Here is a 22,107-nt window from a genome sequence, read left to right on the forward strand (position 1 = left end):
AATAATGGCTGAAAAATACCCACAGCACTGATTAGCAGATCTGTCATTTAGGGCCAGTGCATAAAGATGCATAACTTAGTATAAGGACAAAACATTTGCCACCCCAGAACAACTGTAAATGAATTTATACCTGCCAGTGAATGAGTTAACTTTAAAATGTTCATTTCCAGAATGATACTGCCATCATATACATGGCTATTGCTTTAAAATTGAGTAGAGCATCTTAAAGATTTTCTACTTTCTAAGTAGACCTCAGCATCCAACATGAAACTGTTTAGGACTAAAATGTATGTATTGCAGGTAACAGTGGCTCTGCTCCATATTAGCTTTTTGGGATGAACAGATGTTTACAGGTTTATAAATGCGTGATAACACATACACTGATCAGCCAAAACATTAAAACCACCTTCTTGTTTCTACACTCACTGTCCATTTTATCAGCTCCACTTACCATATAGGAGCACTTACAATTACTGTATGTTGTCCATCTGTTTCTCTGCATGCTTTGTTAGCCCCCTTTCATGCTGTTCTTCAATGGTCAGGACTCTCCCAGGACCACTACAGAGCAGGTATTATTTGGGTGGTGGATGATTCTCAGCACTGCAGTGACACTGACATGGTGGTGGTGTGTTAGTGTGTGTTGTGCTGGTATGAGTGAATAAGACAGAGCAGCGCTGATGGAGTTTTTAAACACCTGACAGTCACTGCTGGACTGAGAATAGTCTTCACATAGATAGTTCTTGTTTATTTTTCATGACTTTAATTGCACTTTCAAGCTCTGGTTACATGAATTATAGATTGAACAGAAATGGTGTGGGCCAAATTAGAAACATTTTCATAAAACTGTTACATTGTGGACTGATCTTGAAACAAACACACAAAAATGCATACTGTTGCATCATTTTGTTTTTACTACAAATAAAAAAGAGTGAGGATTCAACAGTAGATTGGGCTGATTTACTCCATAGACTACAGAGCACCTTTATTATTAACCAGAAAATTGTTCTACAAGTCTAAAATGCTAGTGTTAGCTGTAGCACCATTCTTTGAGATCTCTTTAGGGTCCTTAGCTTGTATAAAGATAGAATAAGGTCACAAAAATTCACACACATGAACATCATTCTCTTCTATTATTGTCAGAATACAGTAGCAGTATTTAAACACTGCAGTGAGAAGTACTCTATGTAGTCATTCAAATAATTATATACTAAACAGCTATCCCACACTACCACTCTGTGCAGTAATCATTTCCTTAAATGTGTTCAAATATTACAGGCATCTACAGTACAGTAAAATTTTGCAGTACAAAAATATATTACAAATCTCCAAGAATATTTACATGGGCTCTTTCCCAACAAATTAATCTTTAGGATTTCTACAAAGCTGAGAAAGCTGTGGACAAAGACAGAGCAATTCATCTCTAATTATACAGTAGTATAATCATAAAAAAAAAAGTATTTTAAAGTAGCACCAGTCAGAGTTTTGATATTGTGCAACTTTTTCCTCTTCAAGGGATGAAAAAACATATCAATTTCACTGCATGCTTTGGCAGACTTTGGGCACTGAAAAGGAGCAGTAAGAGCTAATGGGGGAAAAGCAGGGTTTTCTGTTACTCCTGCCTCTACAGATCCACTTGTCCACTTGAGTTTAGGAACGTCAGCAGGCAACGAGTCAAAGAACTCTCCACCTCCTAGAAAAACATCCTGAAAACAAGCAAATCTACAATTTAGTATGCAAGTCATGGAGACACTTTTACTTAACCTAAGTAAAATGCATGATTAGGGGAAGTTTAAAGACTAATAATTAACGTTAAAACACAATAAATACAATACTTGTCTTGTCCTAATACTTAAAAAATATACAGCTGCACTTGGAAATATACAACTCCATCATAACCTTCAGCTGAAATAAATAAATAAAAAAAACATCTAGTTTTCTTGACAAATGCCCTTATGCACTGTAAATCAACCCCCAGTTCTGTACCTGGTGGAATATCCTTTTGACGTTGATAACCTCTAATAAGTGACTTCAGCTTCTTAAACCTCTCACGAAATCTTTTCCCATTCTTCTTGTGAAAAAGCTTTAAGCTCATTGGGGTTTAATGACTTTCATGTAACAACTCATTTTTAAATACCATCCAAGATTTTAAATAGAATTTAAATCTGCAGATGCCAAGGGTTCATTTTCACCACAGGAGGCATAACATTCCTCAACATGCCTTAGTATTCCTGTGAATTCATGATGCCTGTCACATGGTCAATACTTTCAGTTCCTGCAGCAGAAAAGCACCCCCACATCATCAGTGACCAACCTCCATGCTTGAGTGTAAAGATATTATGCTTCTGGTTATAAGCCTCGCCAATCTAGCATCAGACAAACCACTGATTTATATGTCAAAAAAGGTCCAGGGTTGAATGATCCCTCTACAGAACTGTGTTCCAGAACTCTGCAGGCCTATCCAAATTCCTTCTAGCACATTAAGATAACCCTTCTAGGTCAAGAGTGGTGTGTGTTGTCGAGTCTGGCCATGAAGTGCATTTTGTTAAATGATCTTATTGGTAGTACCAGCCTTCATCAGGTCACCCTGTAAGTCTTAACCCAAAGTAACTTGAGAGGTTCCTTTATTGTCCTGATTTCTAAGGTGTTTGGACAAAATTTTGGGCTTTTTCCAACAGCAAGGCTGGTCTGCTGCTGTGCTATATGTTTGGAACTTCTGGACAATACTCCCAATGGCGTCTCTAGGAACGTTCAAGGTCTTATAGCCATTTGACCCTTCTGTACAATGAAATGATCTCGTCTCTCAGCTTTTGTAACAGCTCCTTAGTTTTTATAAAGATTGCAACACACCGTGAACACATCTTTGAGTGGAGTTTACATAACACATTGGACCTGAAGCACATTAAGAGCTGTCATTGTGTTCCCAATGATTTAGTCATGTTGTAACATCTGTGACAGTATTAAAATATTCTGCTACTATAAAATACTACATCATTCAAAAAGACTTGTACATACTAATAAATTCTTATATTTTCATTGTTAAAGTCACACCATTTGTTGAAGTGAGTGGAGCTAATCCTGGTTTAAATAGAAACGTTTACTGTCTGTGTGTTGCTTGGGAAGCAGGAGAACACTGTGTAAGTAAAAATCTGGTGCCATCTGGTGGAGGTTAATGGAAAGATTTTAAAATTTCCAATTGGCATCGCCTTGATTAAGTACTTGTTGGTGTGTTTGAAACAGCAGCAGTAAATGGTTTCTTAATTGTAGTAGGGTGTAGTAGTAGAGTGCCACAGAAAATAATTGTAACAAACAAAAAAATAAAATAAAAATAACACTAGCAAAGCTAGTGAAAAAAAGCTCTTTATCAATGAGATAATAAAAGAGCCAGACTGGAGTTTGCAAAAGACCAAGAGGATTGTACCGTAGAGGGCAGGAGTAAGGTTGTCATCTCTGATGAGTCAAATTTTTCACTTGGCTCAGTAACTGTTTGTCTAATGGTTAGACAGACATGGAGGGGCCTACAGACTACAGTGTAAAATTTAATGCAAGATTGTTGGTTATCAGCACGGCTAAAAAGGGCAGATCTGTCTCTATGAAGGATGCATAAATCAAGCCATGTAAAAGGCTGTTTTTGAGGAAATCTTGATACTTTCTGCCTCAACAATGTTCCCCAACTTTGAGAACAGATTTTTTTCTTGGCAGGACAACGCTCCATTCCACACAGCCAGGCCAATCTGATCAAGTTGTCATGGCCAACACAAAATCCAGACTTAGACCCAACTAAAACCCTTTGGAATGTGATCAGGAGGAAAACAAATTGTCACAATTAATGAAAGAAACCAAAGCTGCACGCTCTGGTGTCACAGCGGTAAAGCACCATAGCACACCAGAGCTGACATCTCGAACATCCCAAATTTAGCTCTGCTACAAGCTGGCCACGCACCTATACGGACAATAATTGGCTCGTTCGAAGAGTGGGAATGCTGGGGAAGAATTCTCATGACTGCTGCAGTTATGACCTCTGCTAGCTGATTCGCAATTCGGATCTTCATATGAGCCTGCCTCGTGCAGATTAAAAAGAAGCGGTCATCTGCAGCACGTGTCAGAGGGGGCAGGAAGAGAGGTCAGCAGTAACAGACGAAGCAAAATGTGACTGAATAGAACTAGAGGAAAATTGGGATTTGTTGTGTTTACTTCCTTAACGTTTACAAGGCTTTAATTAGCTGATTAGTTTCCGCTAAAATAAAGACAATAATATTCCTACATACTTAATATAAACAATGGAAATGTTGTATCTCACCTGTAGACATTGGGGATCAGTAGCACAGCTGTGTCCTGGGGCAGCTGGGATAAATGCACCACTTTAGTCTTCATCTGTGGCCGGTCACTCTCACTGACCCAAGAGTCTGGCAGACTGTACAAAAGAAAATTGTAAAAACACCAAAATTTTAGTAATGTATACAAACAGAACTTGATCATTCTCAGTACCAGAACAGAAATGCCATTAAATCTTATTTTTGAACTATATAAACAAAATTGCTGAACAATGTAAACATTTAGGCTATTTACATGACTCCTTTTGATTCACACCTAAAACAATTTGTTAAAACAGTGCTGGATCAGTGTTTTCAGCATGACGTCACTAAACCCCATTTATTAGGTTAACAGAGCAGGCAGTACCACCAAACAATTTGGCCTAGAAATAAAGAGCAATCATGTATTCTATAAAGCTCAATGTTCTAGTTTATGCAGTACATTTACATTATGGTATAATTATCATTGTTATTTGATTGAGTCTCAACATTATTTTGGTTTGGACTTTGTGTTGGTATTAGGCCAATACTGTAACTTATCACTCACTTTGATTAAGAAACATTGAGCTTATAAAACCCTATTGGAAAAAACAGCACAGCTTTCGCTTTGTCCAGAGCTGTTTGTCCAGAGGTTTAAGAAATAGTTTACATACGCTTATTTTATTTACCAAATAAAATGACAGATTTAACAACATGTACAAATGACAGGGAAAATGACAACAAATGACATCACTTTCTGTTTTATCAAGTGGTTTGTGCTAGATTAGTTAAGCATGTACAGTATGTTTATCTTACTGCATAGGAGTTTGCACTAAACAAAACCCAGATTAAATGCAAACATACTTAAGCTCCCTAATATGCCATTGTAAATAAAGATTACATTTAAAAGGCTTGGTTTGTTTGGACTATGTGCACAACACTCACAATGGATTGGAAACACAAACACACAAGTATAGGTCAGCTCTCAGAAACAAGACAAAGAAAAGAAAAAAAAGAGAAAAATAATTAATTAAATTGGCAAATATGCCAACTGGAGTAAAGGTTTCTGGGTCTACTCACATATCTTCTGGAGTCCAATGAAGCAGCACCTTTACTTTTCCAGACTCCTCCTTCCGCTTTGCAATGACCTACCAAAAAATGATCCATTATATTAAGCAAAATCTTTAAAGATAGAAGACATGGTAATATTTTGGTCAACAGTAATCTCTACATTACATTGTCAAATGTGGTCTGGGGGCTTCTGCCATTTTCTTATTTGGACAGTGTTTGGACTCAATTGTTTGGGATTATCTTTTAGGCATTATATGGTAATGCACACAATTAGATTGGTTGCTCCAATTGTTGGCCGTGCAACTAGTCATTGGGGAGTGCACTGGTAATAATCAGTTTGATGAGAACAGCACACTACAGAAGCACTTATGACAGTTAGGCAGAGTCCAGGGACCAATTGACACACTTCAAGCTGAGGGTTTGGGACTTGATCAGGAGCCGAACAGCAGCAACTTAAAAAAAGCAACCTGCTCATCACTAGTCCGACTAATCTTAACCACTAAGCTACCACTAACAGGATGCCTTTGATCTACAATGTCTGCTGCCAGCTGTACGGTAAGAGTTTCATACTTATTAAGGAATGCAAAAATGTGTGGGTTTAAACATTACTTTTTATTGCTGTAGAACAACCAACAAATATATGGTGCAAACACTCTTTTCTGATAGTGTTTCCATACTTCACAATGATAATACCTCAATAAATAATGCAAAAAATTTGGTTTATGAATGCCATAGTTTCAGCAAGCACTTACTGTGTTCCTTTCAACCATAAGATTTAAATATCATTAAACTAACCAACAAGTTCTGGAGGTTAAACTCTTTACCTTCACCTTAATAAACAAATGGTGGTTCTATGCCATATAACCTCCTTTATATGAGTAGATTTTGACATGTTTTCATTTTTTGAATTAGTTTAAATGTAAGAACATTCATAGCATTGTAAAATGTGGTATGTGAACATGTAAAACTACCCACAAACATCATTTCTCAAGATACGAGCAGAACACATGAATTATTATAGATAAGGTAGCTGTGTGTACGTGTCCTGTAATCAGCTGAAAGTATTAGTATGTGGTATGGCTCACCGTGCTATGAAACACCACGCTGTGGCCCTTGCCCTGGCTCTCAATGTGGGTTGCCAGATTAAGGCAGATGGCACGATGACGGATGGCATCCATCGTCTGTGCGTCAAAAAAGTCATGTGGGCGTGCTGAAAGGACCAAATTGGGTAAGAAAAGAGTCAGGACCCTGGAGTTTAAAAAAGCAGACAAAAAACTTCAGAAAAATCATCAACACATACGCAATGATCTCCTGTACTTGTTCTTTAGCTTTCTGCGTTTGTTGATGCCTGCTTTAGAAGGTGACTCTTCCTTTAGTTTGGCTTGGCTGGATAGTTTGGATGAATTCTGAGAGCTGAAGTGTGTAGGCACATGGCGAGCTAGCCCTCCCTGAGAAGCAAATGTGGCATTGCAACCACCCACTACACACTGGAAGAGACACATGGCAGATAAGCATCAACACATAAATGAGAAATGTATTGCTGAGTAAATATTAGTTATTAGATAGTGTGTGTCAGAATGAGAATCAGTCCTACCTTAAAAGGTTTGTCACCACTGTGGGACAGCATATGTCGTTGGAGCCAGCTCTGGCTAGTTGAGGGCGTATTATACACCTTACACCCCTTCCACAGACACACAAACACCTACATAAAAGAAAATACACACTTTGCATAATTACAGGGCATCACAGCATATTACCTATTCTGTCCCAAGTGCAGCTTTCGATTTAAAGGTGCAAATCTTTGGTGTGCACTGCATGAGGGTGTTAAGGTGTAAAGGCATTAGGGACAGAATTAGCTTTGCTGCGAGAATCAAACCCACAGCACTGACAGTGAATTACATGATCAGCTGTCACATTACCAAGCATTGTGTAAACAAATCAATAATGGATAATACACTATATGAGCAAAAGTATGTGATCAACCATAACTTTAATTGTTTCAGCCACAACCGTTAACAGGTGTATAAAAATATTTTTATATGCTTCCAGCTTTGTGGCAACAGTTAGTGAAAAAAAACACTTGACCAAGTGCACAAACCAAGGTCCATAAATACTTTGTTCGACAAGCTTGGTGTAAAGGAACTCCAGTGGCCTGCAAAGGGCCCAGAACTCAATCCCAATTAACATCTTTATGATCTGGAATGTCAACTGCAAACCAGGTCTTTTCATCAAACATCAGTGCCTGACCTCACTAATGCTGTTTTGACTAAAATGGCACAATTTTTCAAACACAGCAGCCTTCTTAAAAGAGAAAAGGCTGTTATAGCCAGAGTGGCCAGTGCATGGATGTAATGTCCATGTTTTTAAAATTAGATGTCCACCAAGTTCATTGCTAGGTTTGTTTGTTTGTTTATTAGGATTTTAACGTGATGTTTTACACTTTGGTTACATTCATGACAGGAACAGTAGTTACTCAGTAACAGTAGTTACACAAGATTCATCAGTTCACACAAGGTTATATCATAGACAATTTAGTGTCTCCAATTCACCTCACTTGCATGTCTTTGGACTGTGGGAGGAAACCGGAGCACCCGGAGGAAACCCACGCGGACACAGGGAGAACATGCAAACTCCACACAAAAAGGATCCGGACCGTGCCACCTGGGGATCGAACCCAGGACCTTCTTGCTGTGAGGCGACAATGCTACCCACTTAGCCACCGTGCCGCCCCATTGCTAGGTATTCACATACTTTTGGCCATATGGTGTATCTAATAGTTGGCTTAAAAGTGCCTGGAATCCCTCAGAAGAATCTGGATTTTCATGAAAAGTCTGCAGATGTCTTGATCTTTTCAGCCTTCTGCTATTGCAACCAACCCAAGAGAAGTAAAGATAACCATAGTGTAGAAACTGTGTTTGAATGGTTAGTTGTTTATCATACAGTGGGGCCAAAAAGTATTTAGTCAACCACTGATTGTGCAAGTTCTCTTACTTAGAAAGATGAGAGGTCTGTAATTTTCATCATAGGTACACTTCAACTATGAGAGACAAAATGAGAAAAAAAAATCCAGGAAATCACATTGTAGGATTTTTTAAAGAATTTATTTGTAAATTATGGTGGAAAATAAGTATTAGGTCACCCACAAACAAGCAAGATTTCTGGCTCTCACAGACCTGTAACTTCTTCTTTAAGAAGCTTTTCTGTCCTCCACTCGTTACCTGTATTAATGGCACCTGTTTGACCTCATTATCTGTATAAAAGACACCTGTCCACAGCCTCAAACAGTCAGACTCCAAACTCAACCATGGCCAAGACCAAAGAGCTGTCGAAGGACACCAGGAAGAAAATTGTAGACCTGCACCAGGCTGGGAAGAGTAAATCTACAATAGGCAAGCAGGTTGGTGTGAATAAGTCAACTGTGGGAGCAATTGTAAGAAAATGGAAGACATACAAGACCATTGATAATCTCCTTGGGGTCAAGATCTCATCCCCTGGGGTCAAAATGATCATGAGAACGGTGAGCAAGAACGTGGCTGGGTCTTCCAGCATGACAATGATTACCTGGTGAAGACTTACAGGAAACGTTTGACCTCTGTCATTGCCAACAAAGGTTATGTTACAAAGTATTGAGTTGAACTTTTGTTATTGACCAAATACTTATTTTCCACCATAATTTACAAATAAATTCTTTAAAAATCCTACAATGTGATTTCCTGGAATTTTTTTTCTCATTTTGTCTCTCATAGTTGAAGTGTACCTATGATGAAAATTACAGACCTCTCTCATCTTTCTAAGTAGGAGAACCTGCACAATCAGTGGCTGACTAAATACTTTTTGGCCCCACTGTAAATGTCTAGAAGACGGGTTGGGCTGATGTGCAATATGTGTAAAGTTTGTGTCACTTCATTGCTTGGCTGAGAATGAGAAAGGTACTTCACTTACTAAAGACTAATACTAAAACTAATATTTGACAGGTATCAAAGCACCAGTTTATTGCTTAATAACAACGAACACAGGATACAAGTAAGCATACTTACCCCTCCACGCTGACCATCCACATGAACTGAGCGGATGTGCTCAGCAAGGTCTGGGCTGCTGGTGAAGAGCAGTGGGCACTGGTCCCAACAACAGGGATATGATGAACCTTTGGCTGATGCTGAAGCTGCTCCTCCATGGCCGTTCATCATCGCTGGTGTGGAGCGCCCACTGGATGCTGTGCTCTCCATATCCATTAGCGTGCTGCTAATACTAACGCATAGAAATAGATAACATCAGTTGACACAACATGAAATGATCATTATAGAATACCTTCTGGACAGGGTGACAGTCTATCGTAGGGCATCACACACTCGCTGGCTATGTTAACATGCAAAAGTTTTTGTTTGTTGCACTAGAAGATTCTGATTAGACTGTTTATATGTGCAACTGTCTTGTATAATTTAATCCATACAGTATGCATATAACTAGCACCCACTAGTGTATTTTGGAAAGTGAAAAAAAATTAATGTCACCAAAAAACTGCCACGTCAATGTCCATACAGGGTGCTCGGGTGGCACAGCAGTAAATTATGCTAGCCCACTACCAATGGGATCCAGGGTTTGAATCCAGGATAAAGCCATTGTAAAACATTAAAAAAGAAATTAAAATATCCATACAAATGGACATTCACATGGTAACATGAAGAACTGAAAAGTTTGAATAATTTAAATATAAATGATTGGAACAAAAGAACTCTCGAGGTGTTTGGCTAGTAACAGAACCCTACTGTACTCCAGTTCCTTTTAAAACTACACTTGCATCACATAACTAGTACCATTATCATAGTTTTTGTAGACTATATGCATGTATAGAAGTGACGCAAGCAACAGTCGCATGTACACTTTTTGTGCATCTAAAATAATTAAAAGGCATGTAAAAACCTAAGACCATGCTTTAAATAGACAATATTAAGTAAATGTAATATTAATAGTCTCTTAACTATTTGGAGTAAACCTATTTAATAAATACTATTCAGTTTATAACAGAACCTTGTTTTTTAGTTAGGGATAATAAATCTGCCTGTGTAGTGGCATAATGAAATGTGCAGATCCTGAAAAGCTTTTTTTTAAAATATTTACTATAGTGTTAATACAGAATATGAATGCAAATTACCAGTCATCATTTGTCAATGGTTAACTGGTAAGCAACAATCTTATAGCATCACAATAAATTATAAAATGTTTATATAAAAAAATATTTAAACTACAGTATATCTAATAAAATGCATAGTTGCCATGTATCACATTAATAGGCTGATTTGTTTATTTATTTATATAGAGCAGTAGGTTTTTATAATTACATTCATTGTTATAAATATCTACAGTAATGCATGCCCTAAAACACTCTTTGGCACAATTTTCTTTAAAACACTGACAAATCTATCTGAATTCTAATGGGAGACAGTGGTTTAAAATGTGGTAATGTAGCTGGAAACACATGCTGCTTAACCTTGGTTAACAAAATAAAAATCTTTGTTAAAATGCGCCTCGAGTTGAGCCCCGCGCTCCCCTACTACTAGGGGGTCAAATCACAAATCTGCACTTTCGCATAGTTTACCCTCTTAGTCTGCCCCTTATGCCTACTGTCCAAACCTTCAAAATCATCACGAACATGAAACATCTGATAGTGTGCGCATCAACACCATCAGTGGTGTGTAATACAATCTGACAAGGAGGGGCACAGATTAGATGAGCCACCCACTGCAGCTGCATGAGCTTTTTATCAGATATTGTTCGGTCACCTGACACTAGGGTTTTTTTCCGTTAGGTATCAGACATAAACTATCCTGGACATTATTGTAACCAATATCTGGTATAGGGCAAAACCTCAGAGTTACTGACCTGAGACGTGTGTGTGTGTGTGCTGGAAGGTCGGATGACCCACCCCTCTCTGGCTATGGCCTGAAGTATTCAGTGGACTACAGCTTACGATTAACACCTCCCAACCCCCTCTTAATAAAATGCCTTTGTCCATCATTAGTTTACATTTGAATGGTCTGGCCAAAAGTAGTTCATACCATCTGTAGCCTACCACTATATAGCATTAGGCTCAGCTAAAACTAATTCCACACATGTTGAAATAGTAGAAACCACATACAACCCCACATCAGAAAAGGCTGGGACAGTATGGAAAATGCCAAAAAGTGTTTCTTAGATTAACTATGAATTGTTTTCATTGCAGACAGTATAAATCCAAGAAATATTTCATGTTTTGTCTGGTCAACTTCTTCTCATTTGTTAATACACCTCCATTTCTGCATTTCAGCCCTTCAACACATTCCAAACAAGCTGAGAAGGAAGAAGGCTGAGTCTTTGTGAAGCAAAGATGGGGAAAGGATTTTTAGTTTTTCAACAAATGTGTGGGAACATTATTGAAATGTTTAAAAACTATTTACCTCAAACACTGGGAAAAAATTGCACAATTCTTCCTCTACAGTGCATAACATCAGTAAACGATTCAAGGAATCTGAAGGAATTCCAGTGTGAAAAGAGCAAAAAAGATGGACACCTGTGATCTCCAAACCCTTGATAAAACTGCATTTATCAACAGCTGATATAACCACATGGACAAGGAATTACTTTGACAAACCTTTGTCAAGCACTACAATACAGAGTTACATGCACAGATGCCACTATAAAATTTTTTTAGTAGTGTGCAAAAAAGAAGCTTTATGTTTATCATGTCCAGAAGAGGTGTCGAGTCCACTGGGCTTAGTTGGAAGAAATAGATATATTAGTACATTCTAAGTATATTATATATAAATATAGATTACATACTTTCGTGGAAGTATATTTGGTTCATACAATGAAATAAAAGTCAAAGTAAAAGCTTTTTTAATTTGCATTTCCATTCTGTCCTAGCTTTTTCTGATATAAGACTTTAGTAAAAATGTAGGCACACTTTATAGATGAAAAACTATGGGGGTGGTGGTTAATGTAATTAGACATACTATGTATCTACTGCACCCATAACCTTTACACAAAAATATGCAAATGTGTATTACATTTTGTGTCATGTTTTAGGGTGAGAGCTAATGACATATGTACAGCATGTAGACTATGTTAAATAAGATACATGTAATTAAACTATTAAGAAATTATTTTTGTGAAATTTATTGAGGAAAAACATTTTGGAGGGAAAAAATCTTCCCTGTATGACCACATCAGCAAATCAAATGATTCATGACCAGCTCAAGTTAGGTTCCTTTTAACATAATAAAATGTGCTCAGATTATGCCCTAACATCAACCCCATCTTTAGTGCTGTTGTAGTAGGGAAACTATTTTGGGCACTTTTTAGCGCCATTACCACTTGCAACTGTCTGATACGTTGTGCTCAAGATCTTTTTTGGTTTTTGTCTAATAAATCATAAGTGTTACTTATCCAGCCCTCTGCACCTTGGTGAAAAATCTTTCAGACTGTGCCTATTTACTTAACGGCATCTTGCATCTGTTTTTATTCAATGTGCCATGGTTTTGTTTGTCAAAAGGTTGTTTCCAGTGCCAGCAAGGTGAAGAAATCGTCTGCCATTACATTTCTTCCTCTCCCCAGGAAGAGCTCCACTAGACGCATCACAATATTTTTATTGTCATTAACAAAGGTGTTACTGTATTAAATAGGTTTCCATTTGCATAATTCTTGCGAACTCTTCAAGTTGTATCATAACGCAAAACTTACTTTTGTAATGTGTATTTGTTCTATTATTCATGATTTAAATAACACAAATGCATATTTTTTTCTGTTTGGAAACTCTTCACAAACGTACCAGTGCCAAAAGGGCCAGTGATAGCTCAGTGGTTAAGGTACTGGACTAGTAAACAGAAGGTTGCCGGTTCAAGCCCCGCCACCACCAAGTTGCCACTGTTGGGTCCCTGAGCAAGGCCCTTAACCCTCAATTGCTCATCGTGTTCTGCTCATTGTGTAAGTCGCTTTGGATAAAAGCGTCTGCTAAATGCTGAAAATGTAAATGTACCCAGAAGTGCGAGTGTGTACAAAGTTAAAATTTGTGAGTAAAAGAGAGATCACTAACTCCCCTCTCAATTCAAATTTAGTGTCAGCTAATGGAAATAAAATTAAATTGCATTTTAACCACCAGCATTGAGTTCTTTGTCAGTCATCAGTTAACCCGATTGATCATTAACATCGCTAATAGAAAATTTACAGGGCTTAATGTTAAACATTAACAATTTTGTCTAAGGTTTCTATTAAAAGGTCTGTGATGTGTATATAAAGTAAAAACTACTACAACAGTTGACTTAAGGCTGCTACACGCTAACTTGCTGTAAAACAGCAGCTTGCATTAAATCCTACCAGAATGGTCTTGGTCATGTCTCATTTACTTTAAAAAAGTGCACTCAAACAGCACAATTTTACTATATTCAGTAAATTTATGTGTGTTGTTATTATAAGGAATTTTAGAAGTGTCTCTGCTTTTGTGTTGTTGAATATTTCTTTAATGATCTTTGCTGATACATTTCAGTAGTAGGTGTTAAGACTGTCATGTTATAATTTAATGCGCTCCTGCGCCTTTAAGAGACAACGTGACATCGTAGTCATGGCAACTAACTTTAACCTTCGCTAAGAAGCCATGTGACTTTTACGGCAAAAGAACGCGGGGTAGCGTAGTCAGTAATGTAAACAATAATAAATAAATACAAATAATTATATTGCAATATAATACCCAAGCATTGTCTGTAAGTAGTGGCGTTTATATTCTCAGTTGTTAGTAAAGAGTATATATAGTAAGAGTATATTACAGCGTTTTAGTTACAAATTTACCGTAATTAAATACTGTTGTTACCGTTACTATAGCAATTAGTAACTTTACACAATTTTTACTCGTTATTTTACGTTTGGTTAAATCTCATATTGTACCAGATGTAACACTTGACTACAGCTGTGTGCTTTTACTGTATTAGGTTCTTTATTGTTTTTATTGTTTGTATTTTTACTTCATTTTGATGCACACAGTGTATCACACAGCTGGGAAGCAAATAAACCGACTGTATTCTGAAGAGAGCTGTCTGTCTGTCTGTCTAGCTGAGAAAGGGGGATAAACTATTAGTGAGGACAGAATGATTGTCTTAAAAATACACTGTAAAATCCTAAATAAACTGCATCTTTCAAAATGCAGGCTTATTTTGTGACCTGCAAAGTGACACATCCCGCCAGTAGATGATGTTACACATATTTACACATGATCCTAAAATGTACAAGAAGATAATTAAGAAAATTAAGCATAAGGAGGAAATTTAATGAAAGTGAAAACAAGTTTGTGCTTCAGGAAGAGAAACCGGTGCGTCTCTTGTGTTATGAGGCTGTGTCTGTGGTAAAGTAGAACAATATAAATGCAGAATTCAGCCTCCAAGAAAAACAGCAATGTGACTGCAATCACAAAATGAGTTTGATACCCCTGGTCTAGGGTGTCTAATATGGCACCTTGTGTACACCATCTGGTCCCTGTGATTTTTGAGATGGACTTTTTTTTCCCAATAATGGGATTTACCTCATGTAGTCAGATAGTCTGCCATGCATCATACTTGATTTGCCATTTTCTCTTGACATTTAAGTTTATTATGGGTATTATTTAATGTTCTGTTTTATCCAAATCTGCCAATTGTTTGATGCAAATCCCCCCTTTACTGCTATAGAGGGATAGATGTGGGAAGACCCTTTAAGTCCTAAGTGTTTAATAAGTTGTCGGCTTGTGTCTTTTTTAAACACTTCACCAATATGCCTGGATCGCAATTTCAGAATCTTTTACTGTTTCATGGATTCCTGTGATGCCTTTCAGAATGAAAAAAAGCGAGAGCTTGGTAAGCGGCATGCACTCAAATAGGGACTCCAGTATAATACATTTCTGCCAGCTCTTATTCACCAAGGTGAAGGTAAATCTTGTCATTAGGTAATGATCCAAGTCGCTGTCAATCAATTTTTTGGGCTTTTTGCTATCCATTGATGCAGGTTTTGTAAATCACCATTCCTACTCGCCAGGCTCCTCAGAGCCTAAAAAGGGGTTGCACAGAGATGCGGATTTCCAGCGTTTGTGCAGCAGAGCTATAGTAATGTTATACACAAACAACAGATGGTATTGTTGATGATTGACCCTGAGCTAGCACCTTCTAGGGAGTTTTCTGTGAAAATACCACCCAAGGGATGTCTTGGATGACCAGACGACTGATTAAGGCTGAGTGGGCCACTCCAACCACCTGTCTATGTGAAGTATAAGCCAAAGTACTATGTTGGGGACATGGTACCACAGTCACCACAAGGTGCCCTATTGATTGACCTCCTACAAACAGCAAAGGAAAAGCTGGGGACCTATTCTACCCTGGGTCTTTACAGACTGTGAAATACAAGATAATCTGAGTGTAATCCTTAGTGTCACTGAAATTTCCTATAGATAGTCTGCTCACTTAAAACCTTTGCAACACTGTTATTTTCAACCATACAATTTAGAGTTTATTTACTTAAACCGGGAGAGGCTTTTAATGCCAAAGCTGCTCAAACCGCAGTTTTAATAACATTTAAAATGACTGTTAAAATCCTAATGTAAAGTACTATGCATGTGAAATTTCTTGGTTTTAAAGCAGGCCAAATGTCAATTATTTTTTCCACTTGTTTTGGATTTACTTCACTGGAAAGTTATTGCTCATGCATTATAGTGTTTGTGATTTTTCTACATAATGAAATTTCGTTGATCAGAATTTAAAATAATGTAAATGCATTAGCAAGTTTCTTTATTCAGGATACAACTGCAGCCCTCTACTGAGAGGATGCATGTGTCAACAAAAGAAGTGCATGCGCAAGGGCTGTTCAGGGTATGTTACAAATCAGCAGTCTGAACTGTGTGTGGAAAAATATCTGCAGCGCTGCTCTTTAGTCATATCAAGTGAGATCTGGTGAGATTTGTATACATCATAATTTGATCACCTTTAAATATCCAAATGCATAAAATCATAAAAGACAGAGATCGAGAACTGGATCAGAAAATGCAAGTCGTCTGGTATACTATCATCAATTATGCTTAATTTAAATGAGTACTTGAAACAAGGCATCTTTCTTTTCTTCTAGCAGCTATAAGCAGAAGTGTCTATCATTGTAAAGTATTCATCATCTCTACCAAGACACCCAATGCCAACAATCATAGGACTTTCACAGATTGGGCCCAGCTTATAGCAAGATACAATAAAAAAAAAGACATACAATGCTGCAAGACATGCTACAAGGTTCTGTAATGCAATTTCTAGTGGCAAAAGGACTGATCTATTTGTTTTTTTTCCCAGTTTGTTCTGTTTTATTCAAATTCAATTTAATGCCAGACTTTTCTGCGCCAGTAAAGGTTATCCAGATAACCTTTATTATTAGAGATGGAACGATCGATCGGCTATGAATCGGTATCGGCCGATTTTTAATCAAAATATGCTATCGGCGATCGGCCGATATTTCCTAAATGTAGCCGATCCGATCGTGTGATATATAAAAGATCACGTTAAGCTTAACAGCTCAGTGGATTAATCCAGACTTTGAGCTACAAAGCACCAACCATCGCATCAAAATTCGTCAACAATCGTACAGAAACCATCGTGAAAGCTCTTCATTACCTAAAATAACATCATTAACGTTGTGCATCATACATACGATGTAATTTTGCTGATTGTAATATTTACTTTAAAAAGATAATTCAACCCGGTCACATCTGAGTCGATTCTATCAGCACGTTATATAAACTCCTGGTTCACTTTGGTAAATCGTAAGTGGTTCTTGCTTGTGATGTAGATGAGAACAGAAAACGTTAGAGCCAATCGGAGGCAAAAGTTTATTCATTACCAAATTCGTTAATTCAGGATCATCTGCTGAACTTTTAGGATCATCAGAAAACTTTTAGCTGCTTAGACGGAACAAGTCTGACTCGGTTACAGATCTGTGGTAATAGCAGTTAAATTAAGCTTTTTAATTAAGCTTTTTAATGTAAGAGAGTCACACAAAATGTTCTGTATTAGTTGTTCATTTAAAACCACGACATTAATTAATAACAGTAAACACGGAGAGATGACTGAGAAGAGAAACTTACGCTTCGCGAAAAATGAATCGACTCGTGAATCACTTTAAGCGATACTGTGAACAGATCATTTGTCTTAAAGGCACAAACACACACGCACTGCTCCGGTTTATCTTCACTGTAAGGCTCTTTTTAAGTTTTTTTCAGACTGAACTGGATAACATTAAACCTGCGTGTGTGTGTGTGGTCAGTTAGACTAATGAAATATGTCTCCTGTGGGTAAAAAAAATAATTGTTTGATGTACTTCATTTACTGCTAAATTTGCAACCCCCCCCCCCCCCTCGGATCGGCTATCGGCCGATATCCCTGAAAGGAGATCGGAATCGGTGCCAAAAACCCCGATCGGTACATCTCTATTTATTATAATTCTGTATTAGTAATATCCAAGAAAAAATTTTCAATGTTGTCTTTGATTTAAATTGGAGGGACATTTTAAACACTTAATACTGCCCAGTATTACCACACTGCACCGTCAACCTCTGCCTCATGAATGACATCCATGCTGGCCAAAGAGGTCTACAGACTAGCACACACTCCCCTCTGACACATGTGAAGCCACCAGGAGCTTTTTACCAGCCAGTGGTAGATTCCCAAACAGAACCAGAACATGTGAAGACTAAATACGCTAGACTGAAGTCTACCACTTATATACACTAAAGGACAAAAGTATTAAGATAAACCTCTTAATTCGGGTGTTTTATTATAAGTGGAAGTGCTTGGAATACACAGCAACCAAGTAAAGTTACAAAGCGTGGTTGCAAAGTGCTGAGACACTGCATAACAGTCAGCAATGCTCTGCAGACTCAATAACTTGGAACTGAGTTCCAAACTTCCTTTGGCATTAACATCAGCACAAAAATGATGAGCAGGGGGCTGCATGGCATCCATGACCGAGCAGCTGCTTGCAGGACTGGTTGATGTAAATTGGATGGTGAGTAAAGCATGTCACCATGACTCTGGAGCACTAGAGGTATGTTCTGTGGAGAGTTGGAAGTCTATCAAATTGGCACAGTCTGCACTATATGCAGTTCAGCATATGCATTAGCTTTTTTTTGTAAACTTGTTTGTAAAATAGTGAGTCTGTTTAGCATTGTGGTCTTGGCTCCGTTTTAAACATGGATAACTTTCCAAAATTAGATAAAGTGTATTGCACCATCTTATAGACATTTTAAAATGATGAATATATAGAAGTAGTGAAGCTCGATGTTTGTGTATGGTTTAAAGTATATACATTGTGTGTTAGGACACAATTACAATCTGCTTTCAAAGCACTGCAGCAAGAGTGAGCTGTAGTGGCTGTAAGTCTTGTTTGTGCTCAGAGAGTGTTTCTCTCTGGTCATGACAAAGCAGCTGATTAAAAATTTTCACAATGTTTTCGTCACATGTTTTGGCAGTATGTACAAACATATTTTTGTGGGATTTGTGGGTGAGTCAATTGCACTGATTAGTACTGAAGTTTCTAAGCAATACAGTAACAAGCTGTAAGAAACTGATGCTTAATTTGATACATTTACATTTTTAGTTTTTCCAGTGTGACTTCATGTTTTCCCTACCACTGAACACTGCTACACTATATCACAAAAAACCTACATAAACACATGGCGTCAATGACATCAACCACTAGTGTGATTAATCCAGACACAAATAAAAATAACTACAATCCCAACTCCCTTCATTGTGAAGAAACTTTCACTTGCTAAACTTGAATGAGTTCCAAACCAAACCCATAAGTGGTTGCATTTTAAGAAGTGACTTTACATTAATGAATCCAAACATTAGGACCACCCACCACAAAAGTGCAAGGAAATGACTATCTGATAAAAACAGTGCATGTCACAGTCAAGGATGTGTTAACCACTGGGCTGATGATTGCTTGTACTGGATGCAACAGAAATAAGCAGGCATAAACACCTGAGTGGCTTCAAAGTGTCAAAATATTACGGCCAGATGACTGGGTTAAAATGCAAGCGGTGCTCACAGGCAACAGTGTTGAGTACTCACAAACAGTGGCCTGAGAAGGGACAAACCATAGACTGCCAACTAGTTGTTGAGAGGGCTACTGAAGCTTAAACTGCAGACATTTTTATTATAGGTGATGAGATTAATGTGTCAAAAGTTGATCCGCTGTTGATATTTTGGTACCAGATATCACAGGACTTCTTTAGAAGTCTTGTGGTGTCTATGTCTCAACAGGTCAGAGCTAATATGACAGCATATTAGGTGAGTGGCCCTTATGTTCTGGCTCACTGGCACATAAGTAACTAAGTATTAAACTAAAGGACAGGATTAACTTCTCTAATCATGTTGTATAATTGCGAAGGCACTGTTTGACCCGAAAAATGTTAAAAACTTATGAAGTCCTCTTGAACATCATGTGCCTGCTGGTTAATCCAAATTATACAGTATTATTTGTATTTTAAGCCATTTCTGTCAGTGTGGACATACATTTTATATACCTATATGTAAATACATGTATGCTATTGTTGTTTTGGTTGTTTTATTTGACAAAAAATAGGAACATTTAATTTTTTGTTAACAATTGCATTATTAATAAAGGTTATTTTGTTTGTTGTGATTTTTCTTAATATATGCTAGGTCAAAAACTAAATGAATACATACATCAACTTAGATTATTACTTTGGTAGTGTAAAGTGTAATTTTTTAAAAACTTTTTGATCTCCTAATGTTTTATTTGTCCTAATGATGACTACAGTCGATGACTTCACTGGCCATACAAATCTGACTATTTAATTGCATCTATATATATATATATATATATATATATATATATATATATATATAGATGCAATTAAATAGTCAGATTTATATAGTCAGTATATATACAGTATATATATATATCCCACTGACACTTTCTATGGATATATATAAACCAAACAGGTTTGGCATAAATTATTTGTTGCAACGTGTGAAGCCATGTTCAGGCAGCTGATAATTTTTGTGGCCTAAAATCCAGCTGTAAAAGCTTACTTTTAGCACAAGGTGACAGTCTTGAGTTTTCGTCCCATCTTTGGTGAAGGACCACTGTTCAATTTAATTTTTAATGGGTGCGGGTTTTTTAAATCTTCCTGTGGTTTAATATATATTTATATTAAAATCAAATAAACTAATAAGCTTTGGGTCTGAGCTTTTGTAGAAATGTTAATGTTCTACCCAATCAGATGGATACATTCCATGTGCAAAAAATATGAGGGAGTGGATGTAAACAAACAAGCTGCTCTGACAATTACAGACACCAAGTAAAAGAGAGATGTTTCATGTGGTCAATCAGAGACTCTCATGCAAGAGAGAGCCATGGTTCAACCTTAAATGGGCAATAGAAGCCAACTCCGAATTCTGTAGGGTGAAAAAAGACCCCCCCACTCCACCCACTTGCAATTGCAATTTCAAAGGCAAAAGTAATGGACCACATGCACCAACTATATCCACTCTTTTAAACAGGTTTCTAGCAAATTATTTTTTAGAAATGTCCACTTTTTTGATGAGTTACCGATATTTTAAAACACGTAGTTACTTTCACTGTTTCTGAGAGATCTTGAGATTATTCGGGTGATCATTCTGAAATTATTTTAACGTTTGATTAAAAGCTTTAACATTTATTTAAGTAAAAATGTTAATGTTAAATCATCTGCTATGTTTTAATTTTTGTTTGCTACATTTGGCTTTAAAAAATTAAAGATCAGCCTAGAGATGAAATCGGCCTAAAACTCTGTCCTTTAAGTTACCGGATGTAGTTTAGCACATGTATAAAGCTCTTTACGATGGAGCTGGTACAATCAGGAAATACATATTTACAGCTAAAACGAACAACTGATCACTGGCTGTTGTCATTGTTAGTGTCAGTCAGCTGAAGCTTACATGAATGTGCTGGGGAAACAGCCCACGGTTATCAGGCAGCAGCGTGTACAAGTACAAACCTGTCTTCTGAATCCATGCGACTAAGTGGTTCTCCATCAGACGATGACATCTCTACACTGGCTCTGCGTTTCAGCTCTCTGCTGTTTTTCTCAGCTCCATCTTCAACTTTACTCGTGGCGCTTTCGGGTGGTGAGGACACGTTCTCCTCTCTTTGTTCTTGCTTCAGCTCCCCCGTCACGTCTGTCGAACAATCGCTACTACTGGCGCTTTTGCGAATCGATACATCAGATTCAGTGTCCATTTCCTTTTCTCCCTGACTGTCCCCGCTCTGTGCCTTTTCGGTAGAGGGGGTTTCCTCCGATTCGTTACAAGTCGTGTGTTTGTCTTCGACGTGCTCGCCATTCTCGTCCATCTTTACAGACTCGCTCTCAGCCGGTTCCTGATCCGGAGCGCAGAGGCCCTTGTCTTTCTCGTCGCCGTTTGTAGTGCCGTTTTGTTTGCTGTGATTCGGGGAGTCTTGTTCAGACGTGTCGGAGGTCGCAAAAGCCATTCTTAGCGTCAAAAGCGCGTTATGTAAGTGGAACTAAGTTTAAGTACAAAGCCGAGCACAATTGTTCGTTCTCTTCGGGCAGCTACAGGGTGAGCATACCGCACTAGGTTGAGCTGGGACGTGAGGGGCGGAGCTAGCAGTGACGTACTGCGCTGTGCCTCCACGTGTTCGGACTACTTAAACAGTGCGGCTGTAGGAGGAGCGGCAGCAGCAACAGAGA

The 22,107-nt window shown here is 37.8% G+C and overlaps 1 protein-coding gene across 1 annotated transcript; it reads right to left on the minus strand.

Moving 5' to 3' along the window:
• Window positions 1–893: 893 nt before the first annotated feature.
• On the minus strand, window positions 894–22,107 carry aebp2 (AE binding protein 2). Its single transcript, XM_062994633.1, has 8 exons — window positions 21,397–22,107; window positions 9,398–9,608; window positions 6,955–7,062; window positions 6,661–6,847; window positions 6,446–6,570; window positions 5,370–5,437; window positions 4,298–4,411; window positions 894–1,703 (listed from the first exon to the last, which is right to left on the minus strand). The coding sequence occupies exons 1-8, from the start codon at window positions 21,885–21,887 to the stop codon at window positions 1,691–1,693; spliced, it is 1,317 nt and encodes a 438-aa protein (XP_062850703.1). The 5' UTR covers window positions 21,888–22,107; the 3' UTR covers window positions 894–1,690.

Source organism: Trichomycterus rosablanca, chromosome 1 (genome assembly GCF_030014385.1).
Source record: "Trichomycterus rosablanca isolate fTriRos1 chromosome 1, fTriRos1.hap1, whole genome shotgun sequence".
NCBI lineage: Eukaryota > Metazoa > Chordata > Actinopteri > Siluriformes > Trichomycteridae > Trichomycterus > Trichomycterus rosablanca.

Excerpts from the sequence above, each read along its gene's own strand:
- aebp2 (XM_062994633.1), bottom strand. The coding sequence starts at position 21,887 with ATGGCTTTTGCGACCTCCGACACGTCTGAACAAGACTCCCCGAATCAC. Across the intron at positions 9,609-21,396 it reads CGCATGGATTCAGAAGACAG|TATTAGCAGCACGCTAATGG; the intron begins GTTTGTACTTGT and ends TCTATGCGTTAG. Across the intron at positions 6,848-6,954 it reads GTGGTGACAAACCTTTTAAG|TGTGTAGTGGGTGGTTGCAA; the intron begins GTAGGACTGATT and ends TGTCTCTTCCAG.